Consider the following 12,143-nt stretch of genomic DNA (forward strand, 5'->3'; position numbering starts at 1 on the left):
ACTCTAGTCTGAGATCAAGTGCTTTGTTTAAATAAATAAGAGTAAATACTTCTTATGAAGTACATTATTAATTTGTGGAACTGGCTGTTGCAGAATATTAGTGAGGCTAATAAAGTAGTCTAGCAAGATTGGAAAAAGGATTAGACACATATTTGGAGTAATCAGCTGCTGCAGTTATACTAGCTAGTATGATAGTACAGTTGGATATTAAACGTTACCATTCAAGTGAGTCATCGTGCAATTAGTGGTGTGATCTTCATAACTGGTGATGTTCATAATGTAGTGTTGAAATTGACTCTAGCTGGAATGGCCTGACTGTCTGGTGGAAGACACTCAGGTACTATGGTGATGAGGGGCCATATAAGAACCAAGACTGAGAGAAGAAGTTGAGTTCAGGATGGTGCACTCAGCCTTGCATTGCTATCCTGCATCCTCTTTGGCTGACTCAGGAGCAGGCTTGATGGACTCTTGAGGATCACATCAGTGTACTTCAGCTGAACTGCCACGAAGTTCTCAAAGGGCCCAAGCCAAGTGTAAGATTGGGGGAAAACTGCCTGTACCTCTAGCAGTATCCCTTGTGTGTGGTGCACTAGCTCGACTATGTCAGTATTAGGAGAGCTGTTTGTTTCCATAAATTGGCTTTTCACAGCAATCCTCTTGTCTCCCTTCCAGGTCACAGCTCCCTATCTCCACATAGGTGCAATAGCAGTCATGGTCCTTCTGTCTTGGCCAGTGGCTTTGCATGCCTTCCGAATGAATAAAAAAGGTACAGTAGTTCTGCTTTATGCTCTACAGGTGCAGCCTCTACCTGGAACCTCTGTGCTCTGCTTTGTGCAAATGGGAGAGATGGGGTATAGGCCAAGACTTTCAAAAATAGGTAACAATTTTGTGTGCCTCAATTTTTGTGTGCCTTGAGACACCCTAAAACAGACTGATTTTCGGAGTGCCCATAGCTCTTACATCAGTATACTCTGTATCAAGGGGTGGACCCTTCCAGCTAGCACACTTAATGCACCAATGCTTGTTTGCCCAGTGATGCTGCCTCCCTTCCTTGCTTGAGGTTATGACAAAGAACTTTTGTCTGAGGGAGAAAATGAATGCCAAGGAGCCCCAGCTCCTCACCTGTCCTTTCTGCCGACACCTGCGTCCTTGCTACATGGGGCTTCTAAACAGCCTAAGACACTCAGCCATGTGCACCAGTCAGAGCTCCACTGATTTTACTGCAGCCCTGCACTTCGGGGGGAGGGATAGCTGTATCAGGGCTTAATGGGAGGGATTGTTATAGGAGCCCCTTGTTGCAACTTCAGAACTTCAGCAGCTCATCACTATATACAAATATGCAATAGCAGCGGGGAACAGGACATGGGTCATATCCTCTGCCCCATTTGTGCTTGCTGAGATGTGTCTTCTGGAGGCTGCCTTAGGCAGGGGTCAGGGTAGAGTTCATGGCAGCACTAGTGCCAGGTATGGCAGCTCAGGCAGCCCACCTCTCCCCTTCTCCAGGGATATCCTAGGAAGACCTTATTGAATTAAGTCTAAGTATCTTTGGTGTCCATTGTATGTAACGAATGGATTATGGATTGTTGTGGGCCAGGATTGTACGTAACCTCTTGAGGCAGAAGGTGTGTCAGATGTGAGACCTGGGGGTTCAAACAACTGTACTGGATATGCCAGACAAAACTGGACCCTTGGAACAAAATGGGTTAAGTGTTTTTTCCTGGGGAATATCTAGGAGGAGGTGAATGCAAATTCCCCACCTCTTGGTAGGAACCGCTTCCCCTGCCTTTTGAAACTGTGCTCTGAGGAGTGAGCCACTGTCTGCTGATCACCTGTTACTTGAGGCCAACATCAAAGGCCCATGCTTTATAAAGGAAAGACTGAACTATTCACGGGGGTGCTACTTCTGAGCTAAGGCTGTTATCAACTTGAAACCTTACAAAAATACTTTGTGGGGTTTGAAGGACTGACTCCTGCCAAAGCCCATGGCTGGGGTTGGGGTGATCTCTGCTAAGCTTATTAGCATGCATGTTGGTTCTTGTATTGTTTTTAATGTTTTCTCTGCAATGCTTTCACCTTAAGAACAAATGTGCTTGCTTATAAAGAGCTGTGTGGTAACTTGCTGGCAATTACAGCTGTTCATAGTCTCTGGAGAGAAAGCAAAATGCAGACGTTGGCCTGTTTAGGCAGTCTGGCTTGCTGAGAATATCCCACTGTAGGCAGGGAACTGTGCAGCCTGGAAAACCCTGGTCAGGAGAGAGGTCTCCACCCAAGAGAAGTGATGGCTGAGGAGTCAGGAGACTAGGAGTGGGTGCCGTTGGTGGACTATGGAGGGGGAATACACGCGGGGTTGCCCTGAACAGCGACATTCATGGCAGCCCTAGTGCCAGGAGTGGCAGCTCAGGTAGTCCATTTCTCCCCCACATCCGTCCTTCTTCAGGGACACACAAACACCAATACCTTAAAACATGCTTCTTCCTCAAAGCCGGTTAGCAAGTTAGAAATTCCATAGATTTGAGCGAGTGGTGTCCAGCATGTCCGATCTGTCTTGTCTCCAGAGGATCAATTCCTTGGAGGCTGGGCTGTGTCTCTAGCTTGGACGGACGGCACTGAATACACTGAATACATGACAGGCTCTCAGCGAATAACAGCCTCGCTGTTTCTTGGGGCCTGAGGAGAACCTTGCTCCTTACATAAGAAACACTGTGACTGACATCATAAGAAAACAAACTGCTCTGTTAGAAATAAGGTCATCCAGTCTGTTCCCTGTGTCTAATACTTATGATGCTGTAATATTTGCAACCCCCCCCCATGCCCGCCTTAACCCACAACAAAGGAATAATTGCATCTTTGAATTTTAAACCCCTCAGCAACAATGCTTTCTCTCTCTGCCATGGCTTTCCGCACTGTGACAAGCATTAAGGTCATAATTGCCCCTTTGTTTTGCAAATCGTTCATGCCTGAGTGGGTTTAGCACAAGCCCTGAAGTTCTCAGGCATGTACAGAAATGGGGCTAGAACTGTAAGCCTGGCAGGAAAGGCTGCCAATCCGCTTCTGTGTTTGGCTCTTGCTTGCAATCCTGTCTCAAGCGGGTTCTTCTGAAAGCCTGTCCAGTCACTCCATGTCATAGAAGGGGCTTTCAGAAGAACCCACCTGAGATGGAGCAAGTGACTGTAGTCCCTTGTGTAGCCCTTAGTATGGCAGGGAAGCTTGATGCGCTAGTGAGGAGACTTCTCCCCCCCCCCCCACTCTACTGGAATGTTCCAAGGACTGATGTGCAGCTCAGAGAAGTGTTGTCTAGGAGTGTAAGGGCAGGCCCAGGTGTCAATAACTCCTGAGTATGAATCCTGGCCCTGGCACACTCTCTTTCTCCCTGAGTCATCTTCCTCTCCTGCAAAACGGTTACACTTATTTGCCTCCTTGCCAGGGATGTTGTGAGTATTACTCAGCGACAGTATCCAAAGCAAATGCAGATGTTGAACATTCACACTGGAGCCCCTGATCTTTGCAGCTCTCACCGGTGCAGTTCAGTTTGACACCCACATACCTCAGAGTAGATGTTAATTTGTATCTAAAGTGCTGTACTCCTGGTCCACCTCTCCCGACTCTACTTCTCTGCAATAAGGACCTCAGCTGATGGGAGACCATGTGGAACACAGACATGGTTGGCTTGAATGTAGCTTCCACTGCACTGTAGGGATTTCAGTCAGTATGGTGCCTTTGTGGGAATCCCCACAGGGCACATCCAAAGCGGTCTCACTGTGACAGCATGCCTGGGGTGGGGAATGGGATGCTCTCCAAAGTAGTGTACCTAACGGGAAGCTTGGTCCATAGGCAATAACTTCTCAGAGGCGCTATTTTCTTATCTTTAGTGAAAATCCCCAAATAGTTGCGCACTGAGGTGCTCAGGTGCCATGGTGATGGGCCACATCTAGATGTGTGGATAGGCAGACTTCTGAACTACACAGCCTGAGGAAAACCATGGAGCTGAGATCCATAGCAGGCCAATCTACCTAGATAAAAATGAATCCTGCTGTGGAAAACCATTGTTAAGGAGCTGAATTCAAAGGGATGCGTTCGCCCCCTAGGATGCACACAGAGAGTTGTGCAGAGAAAGCTCCTCACTGCATCATCCTGCTTTTGAGTGTAAATGAAACTTTTAAATGCCTCTTACCATATCATCCACCTAACAACGAATAATATTTCGCCTTTACTGCAAACGGCATTGACCATCTCAGACTCTTTCCTGTGAAGCCGAGTAAATCTCATTACATCCATATTTACAGATAGTGAAACTGAGGCACAGACTGTGACTTCCTGAAGGTGCCACAGCAAGTTAGGAGACAAACCAAAAATATGACCCAGCAGGGCTGGATCCCAGTTATCTGCTCTGACCACTAGACAGACTGGCACAGGGCATAGTTTGGAGAGAGGCATGGGGTACAGAAAAGGGGATTGACTAATGGGAAGGATTTAGTGTTTCAGGACACCAGACTTGGCCCAAGAGGCAAACAGCTCTGATATAAGTTAAGCCCTGGGGCAAACTCCTAAGTTATCAAATGAATTAACTCTAGCCTTCCTCTTCTGCATTCTTTCAGTGATTCAGGCAATAATTATTGGTCCATACCTGGCTATCCTTGTCCTTCTTTTCTTGATACCTCTGGGGATGTACTCTCCCTGCATCAGAGAGGTGGGAACTCTGGGGCCCAAACCAGCCCTCATTGGACACAGAGGAGCACCAATGGTAGGTCTGGGGGAAGATGTTTGGTATCATTCTTTCATGACCTGTATTGCAGATTCCCCACCCTCACCCCAAGAGCTATGCAGTCAGCCTCTGACGGCATCAAGGGACTCTATTTTGGTTTGGATTTGCATGCAGAAAAAGTCCTCATGATTTCATCACCAAGCACCATCAGTGCACCAGAGTTTTCCAATGATTTAGGGTAAAAAAACCCACAGGCATTGTGGGTAGTGTGGAAGTGAGCGAAGGAGACAAGGGGAACAGTTCAGAGTAACTCTTGGGCAAAGTACTATCCCTGGATAGTTCACAGCACAAGAACGAGGCAGAAGCTGGAAGACCATTTAAGGTGATGATGAGAAGCTTAAACATTGTGTGGAAGAAGATAAGAAGCCAGTGAAGTAGGTGGAGGAAGGCAGAGATGTGGTGCAAAGATGATTTTGGTGGCCATGTGTTGGGTGGCTGAGTGGTAGGCCGGGGAGGTGCAGGTTATTGTAGTCAAGGCTTGAGATAACTAGAGGGCAGACTATCATCCTGGTGGTTGGAGCTGAGAGGAAGGAAGGCATTTAAAAGAAGCACCATGATTTGGTGAGAACCTGGATTTGTGATGAAATAGCCTAAGCTGACCTCTAGGCTGCAAGCCTGTATAATGGGAAGAGTGGGGATATTGTCAACAGCAACAGAGAAAGAGGAAGGGTCAGAGGTGAAGTCAAACTCTGCCTTGGATGTACTGATTTAAGGAGGGGTGTAAATTGAACAAAGCCTCCTACTCTGTTATCTATTGACTGAAGAGCTTGATGGTTTGGGCCTTGCCCTGCCCTGCCCTCCGGGAGATTTGTAAATGATGCTGGATGCGCCTAGAGTCCTGATGGGACCTAAAGGCATGAAGCAAGTAAAACAGATTTTCAGCTGTTGGACAAAGTGACCTTTACTGGCTACCACAGTGGGGCGAAGCAGCAGGGATGGTTATCAAGAAACTGAAAGTATACTTGGGAGTCATCTGGCGCTTGTCGAAACTGGCATTCCTTTATGTCATCTTCCTAGCTGGCTCCAGAAAACACGGAGATGTCATTTCAGAAGACAATTGAACACGGTGGGGATGGTCTTGAGACAGACGTCACAATTAGGTAAGGGGGAAGCACCGTGTCTCAGTGTGCAACTTCCTCTGGCTAAGATTTCACTTTGATATGACACAGATATGGGCAATCAACGCTTGACGGGCTACGTCCAATCCTTTATCAACTAGCGTTTGACACAATTGGATGTCGGGCCTGTTGCCACTGTCACACTGGGACTTTGGTATTGATTTATTATTATTTGTATTATGTAGTGCCTAAGAGCCTTCGTCATGGACCAGAAGCCCATTGTGATAGGCACTGTGCAAAAATACAGAACAAAGAGATGGTCCCTGCCCTAAAGAGCTTACAATCTAAGCATAAGACAGCAGATACAGACAATAATTACTTTGTCGTGCATCCGAGTATGTTTGACACATTACAGAAAACACATAGAAGACAGATCTCTATCCTACCGATCTTACAAACCTCAGTGGGATTTGGATGAGCACAGCCAGGTTGCTTGCAATTATAAAGGCATGCGAGAGCATTGTATTAGTTACTGCCAGGGTCTTGATATGCCATTCCGAGCTGGAATCATTACCCTTATACTGTTGGGTAGGGTGATCGGCTTTTCGGTGTTTATGTAGCATTGTGGAAGGTATGAATATAGGCCCCAAAATCAGCAAAGCACTGAAACATGAGCCCAAGTGCTTAGCTGAGTCAGGGCTTTGCAAAGGGTAAAATTCAGCTCTCACTTACACCACTGTAAATCCAGCATTGCGCCACTGAAATTGACTGAACTACCCCAGTGGGAGCTAGAACAGAACCTGGCACATGGTCATTGCTGTATTTCTTCTTGAGATGTCAGATCTAAGTATTGTTATTTCCGTTTTACTGATGGGGAAACTGAGGCACAGGGAGATGTGACCTCTCCAAGGTTACCTCGCAGGCCAGTGGCAGAGCTGGGAATAGAACCTAGGTTTCCTGACTCCCAGGGTATGTCTACACTGCAATCAGAGGTATGGCTGAAACATCTAGAACTACCTGAGCTTGCTTTAATCTAGCTAGTTTGAATAACAATAGTATTGAAGCCACGGCAGTAGGGGCAGCTGCATGGGTTAGCCATGCAAGTATTTACCCAGGGTCCCACATGGGCTTGTGTAGCCCATGCTGCTGTGGCTTCACTGCTGTTGTTTGACCTAGCCAGATCAAAGCTAGCTTGGGTATGTCTACACATGCTGCATTCTCACCCCTGATTGCAATGTAGACATAGTGTAGTCTAGTGTCCTGTCCCACGTGACTGCCTATGGGATAATACATTCTACTCGAGGTGTCGTTTTCCAGAGGGTGTCCTTTTATTAATGTCCTTCATGTATAATTAGGGCCCTACCAAATTCATGGTCCATTTTGGTCAATTTCACAGTCAAAGCCTTTTAAAAATCATAAATGTCATGATTTCAGCTATTTAAATCTGAAATTTCACTGTGTTGTAATTGCAGGGGTCCTGATCCAAAAAGGAGTTGTGTGGGGGAGTCACAAGGTTATTTTAGGGGGCAGTTGTGGTATTGCTATCCTTACTTCTGCAGTGCCGCTGGCAGCGGTGCTGCCTTCAGAGCTGGGCGCCCAGCCAACATCTGCCACTCTCCAGCTGCCCAGCTCTGAAGGCAGTGCAGAAGTTAGGGTGGCAATACTGTAACGCCTCTACAATAATCTTGCGATCCCCCTGCAACTCCCTTTTGGATCAGGACTCCCAATTTGAGAAACACTGGTCTCCCCTGTGAAATCTGTATAGTGTAGAAGATCAGATTTCATGGGGCGAGACCAGATTTCACGGTCTGTGACGCGTTTTTCATGGCTGTGAATTTGGTAGGGCCCTACGTATAATTTTGGCCTTGCTGTACCGTGCTCATGTTTTGAATGTTGTCCGTGTTGTGAAGAGCCCTCTCCTTTTATCGTAGCTATGATGGGATTCCCTTCCTGATGCACGACAGCAACTTACAGAGGACAACAAACATCCGGGAGGTCTTTCCCAGTAACTCCACTCAGAACGCTGCATTGTTTTCCTGGGATGCCCTAGAACAGCTGAACGCAGGAAAGTGGTTCCTCAAGGTAAGATTGTTCAGAGGTCTTTCTTAAAGTGCCTACTTGAAGGGATATGTGCTATAGTCCTGATCCAAAACCCACAGAAGTCAATGGGAGTCTTGGGATCAGTCCCAATAATTATGCAGAAGGCAGTAACAGAGAAGTGTATTTTTGTTTACTAGTTTATGTAACTGCGGTTCTTTATCAGGCTTAGCAATTGCATAGGAGAGATGGAGGAAAGAAGATCTAAGCTATTCATTCAAGGCACAGACACAACCCCTAGGGGGCAGGGGAGGGGAGAAAGTCCACCCACTTTTTATGTCCTGATGGTTTACTCCTTAGTGCAACTGCAGAATTAATCCCTTCTCAAACCCAGTCCAGCTTTTTTTAATGTGGCTGCAAGACTGATATACAGAGTCAAAGAACCAGGGTTAAAATGTAATTATGGGTTAAGGGAGAGAACATGGAGGCTCATATGTTTATACCAGCGACATATAGGAGATGAAAACTAGAGGAGGAACAAAGAAAAATGAACTCTTTTATCCCACTGAGTGCCGACGTTAGCCTAGTTCCCCCTTAGAGAAACCGGAACTGTTTGTATGCAGCTAACTCAACCTGACTTTTATTTATTTCCTTGTGTATTTCTTTATTTTTAGGACACACCATTTTCATGCATGGGCTCACTGTCAAGTGCAGATCAAAAACTGGCAATGAATCAATCAATTTACAAGCTAAGTAATTTCTTGAGACTTGCAGACAGTGCGAATAAACTTGTGATATTTGATCTCTACCGCCCTCCAGAGAAACATCCTTACAGGAACACCTGGATCAATACAACCCTGGAAGTGATCCGTGACTCAGGGATTAACCCTCATCTGGTATGGGGCTGTCACTCCTCCCTCGCCTCTTTGTTGTGGTTTTTAGAATCGAGGTTTTGGGCCAGATCCTCATAAATCAGCATCGTTCCACTGACTTCACCAACAAAAGACTTAGCTCATTAAATTTTATTCTCCCGCTGGTGACTAGTTGATTCGGGGACCAGTCCAGCACAATTATAAAAATGCATTTCCCCAAGGCCATATTGTAACACCCTTCCCTATGCTGGATAGTTACATCTCAAATCATCCCACTGATTTTAATGAGGTCGCTCGTGGGGGAAGGTGTGAGTAGGGTCCTGCAGTCGAGTCCCATGCTAGCTATACAATTTAAGATAAGTGTTGAGTTGGAATGAATGGTTGCCAATTGCTTTGAGATCCCTCAGTAAAAGGCTCTGTACCAAAGGCCAGATCCTCAGCTGGTGTAAACTGGTGTAGCTCCATTTACACCAGTTGAGGATCTGGCCCCATGATTGCAGAGTAGGCGTTGCCATTGTAGCAGTGGGTCTCCTTAAATGTTGCTCCTCATCTTTTCTTGATTATTTCTATTACCATTGCACCTAGGAACCCCCAGGCAGTCTCAGGCTTCCATGACGCATGTTCATGTAAAACAATCAGAAAGGGCAACCCTAGGATTTAGATTGCGCCTCTCTGCCCCTCCCAAAACAATCTCAGTAGTTGGGCCAGTTCCCAGCTGGTGCAGCTCACAATGGGTGTAGCTCTATGAGCTTCAGTGGAGTGACGCCGATCTGTAATTCATCCTGGGTGCAGCTCCACTGGGGGAAGCTTTAGCGTGGATGGGGCCTTTGTGCTAAGCACTTTAATGACATGGTTATGAGCCCTGTTGCCATCACCTGTTGAGACTTATGGCTACAAAGTTTGTGTACACACGGCCCTGTGCCACCCCTCCCTGTCATTTTGGGATATGAATGACATGATGAATTAGCTAGCTGTTTACTGCTGCCATCTACTGTATGGGGTTAGAACTCCCTGTGTGTCATAGGCCCTATAGTGCTAATGGAGATTCTCCGTGACCTCGTATGATAAGGGACTGAGGATCCAGGTTCTATCCCTGCTTTTGCCATGTGCAGTTAGGTGCGGCTGTGGTGTGCAGCAATAACAAGTGCAAACTTCCAAGGAGCCAAAGACATATTTCAATAGGTGTCCATCTCATCAGGCTGCGTGGGGGCTAAACTCAATAGTTACCCATCTGAGCAGGCTGTGTGGGGGCTGAAGTGCACAGAGAGCTTTGGATGAAGGGTGCTACCAAGTATTCTGACAAATGTAGCTTCTGTTAATGATCAGTGTCTGAGGCCCCTGGGAGAGGTTAAAATCCCTGTAATGTTCATGGCTAGATGTGCACTGCTTTACTGCAGCAGGGGGATTCGGGTTCCTGCCTGACACCTGTGGTGATCATCCTCTGAGGTACTGCATTTGATTTCCCTTATTTTAGCAGGTATAAATACAAAGATTGGTCTGTAAAATTATCCAGTGCTTTTAAAGATACAGATACAGTAACTGACTGCCTGCCCTCCTGTAGCAAGGAGTTCCACAGGCCCATTGACAGAACAGTCTAAGTCATATTGCTGTAGTATTTGAGTGTGTGTTTTTATTTTAAATTTACCCACTGCAGAATCAGATCTGACCTGCGTTTGAATGTACCTGGCATGTCATTGCATGATCCCCTCTTTCCTTGAATTATGGGAATATGTAGAAGACAAGGGGCTGTTCAGGAATATCCCTGTTAATTCACTAGCTGCTGTTGTTACTCACAGGTCCTGTGGCTGGACAACACTATGAGATCCTTTGTTCAGTCTGTAGCTCCCGGGTTTCAGCACACCATGGCCAGTAAGGCCCCAGTTGATCAGCTATTGAGAGACAATGTTGTGAAGCTCAATCTAGTCTATTCTGCAATGTCCAGTGAAGATATCCGGTAGGTTGCTGTATATGCCTCATATAGGAGGCTAGACCCTTCAGTGGAATTGCAAAAAAACTGCACATGTAATTGCCAGTTTAGTACATGTGGTTATGTCTCCCTATAGTGATTGGCACCAGTGACTATAACAGCCTGGTACTTACTCCTAACTACAGGAGTAGCTCCATAAACGTCTCAAGCTCAATCTCTACTGATGAGCATCTGCATAGACGACGCATGAGTCTTTTGTTTGGGGAGGCTACTTCCAGGAGCACTGGAAGTTTCCGAGAAGTGGGGGGCCACCAGCACCTGGACTGTGGTCCCGCCCCCTGATTCACCCCTCCCGCTTTGAGGCCCTGCCTGCGCTCCACCCCTTCCCCCCCTCCCCTCCCCGTGGCCAAACCTGCACTCCTCCCCAAGGCCTTGGCCCACCCGGCCTCTTCCCCCGAGGCCCTGCCCCACTCTGCTGCTTCCCTCCAAGGCCCCGCCCTCGCTCCGCCTCTTCCCCTACAGCCCCACCCCTGCCAATTTTAAAAATGGAGGGCTATGCCCTCCCACTTTTTTCTTGCCTTAAGGGCGAGTGACATGGGGGAGGAAGTGGAGCGGCACAAGCGGCGGGCAGGGCCTTGGGGGAAGAAGCAGAGCGGGGGCGGAAAGAGGCGGAGCAAGGGCGGGGCCTTGGGGCAGGGCATGGGTAGGGCCACGGGGGGAGGGGTAGAGCACAGGCAGGGTCTCACGGGGGAGGGACGGGGCGGAGCGGGGGGGAGCAGGGCCATGGGTCCGGGTGCCAGTGGCCTCCTCACTTCTAGGGAGCTTTCAGCTCTCCTGCTCCCAGGGCGCAAAGGTGGCAGGCCGGTGCACCTCCAAAAAGAGGTGACCCACATCTGACATTTGCCAGCCTCTTTTATTTTGGGGAGGCTTAGCCTCCTCAAATCTCTTAAACGTGCCGACCAGGAGCATTTGTACGTACGTGGTCATGTTCTGGTGCATGTAAGTCCAACTGCCACTGAAGCTGATGTCATAGTAGGTGACTTTTTGCTGAGATCCCAGTGAATCAGTGGTAGTAACGGAAGGAGAACCCAGGAGTCCTGACTCCCTGATTTTTCCATTGATTGTAACAGGTGGTGGATCATCCCCAAAATCAGAGTGCTGAATATGATGTAAATTGACACATAGCATTAGCAATTCAACTGCCTGGTGTCCTTTGATTTTATTTATGTGCACAGCAAAGCTCCATCCTGATTATACTAAAGTGCCTTGTTGAATCACAGCTTTGGCGCCGAATAGTTTTACCTTCATTTTCAGATCCCAAATCTATTGGACTTTTCCTCTGTACGTCAGAAACTGTGCTGCAGTTGTTCTAACAGTAATAAGTTTCACCAGGCAAATAACATGTAAAGGGATGCCTTATTATAGAAAAGGAGAAACTGATATATATAGCCCTACTTCATTCACGATATTGCGGAAATTGTGGAACA

The 12,143-nt window shown here is 47.2% G+C and overlaps 1 protein-coding gene across 3 annotated transcripts in view; it reads left to right on the top strand.

Moving 5' to 3' along the window:
- The window catches only part of LOC117871289 (glycerophosphodiester phosphodiesterase domain-containing protein 5-like), an 83,463-nt gene that overhangs the window by 59,605 nt on the left and 11,715 nt on the right, over positions 1 to 12,143 (top strand). For 2 of the 3 annotated variants that reach the window (XM_034759120.1, XM_034759121.1), the window contains exons 7-12: positions 673 to 766; positions 4,596 to 4,741; positions 5,780 to 5,862; positions 7,752 to 7,902; positions 8,532 to 8,753; positions 10,526 to 10,683. In XM_034759120.1, coding sequence (XP_034615011.1) covers positions 673 to 766; positions 4,596 to 4,741; positions 5,780 to 5,862; positions 7,752 to 7,902; positions 8,532 to 8,753; positions 10,526 to 10,683 — 854 coding nt within the window. Of the gene's footprint in view, positions 1 to 672; positions 767 to 4,595; positions 4,742 to 5,779; positions 5,863 to 7,751; positions 7,903 to 8,531; positions 8,754 to 10,525; positions 10,789 to 12,143 lie in introns of those variants that run through there. The other variant, XM_034759122.1, reaches the window with a different exon arrangement.

Source organism: Trachemys scripta, chromosome 1 (genome assembly GCF_013100865.1).
Source record: "Trachemys scripta elegans isolate TJP31775 chromosome 1, CAS_Tse_1.0, whole genome shotgun sequence".
Lineage (NCBI taxonomy): Eukaryota > Metazoa > Chordata > Testudines > Emydidae > Trachemys > Trachemys scripta.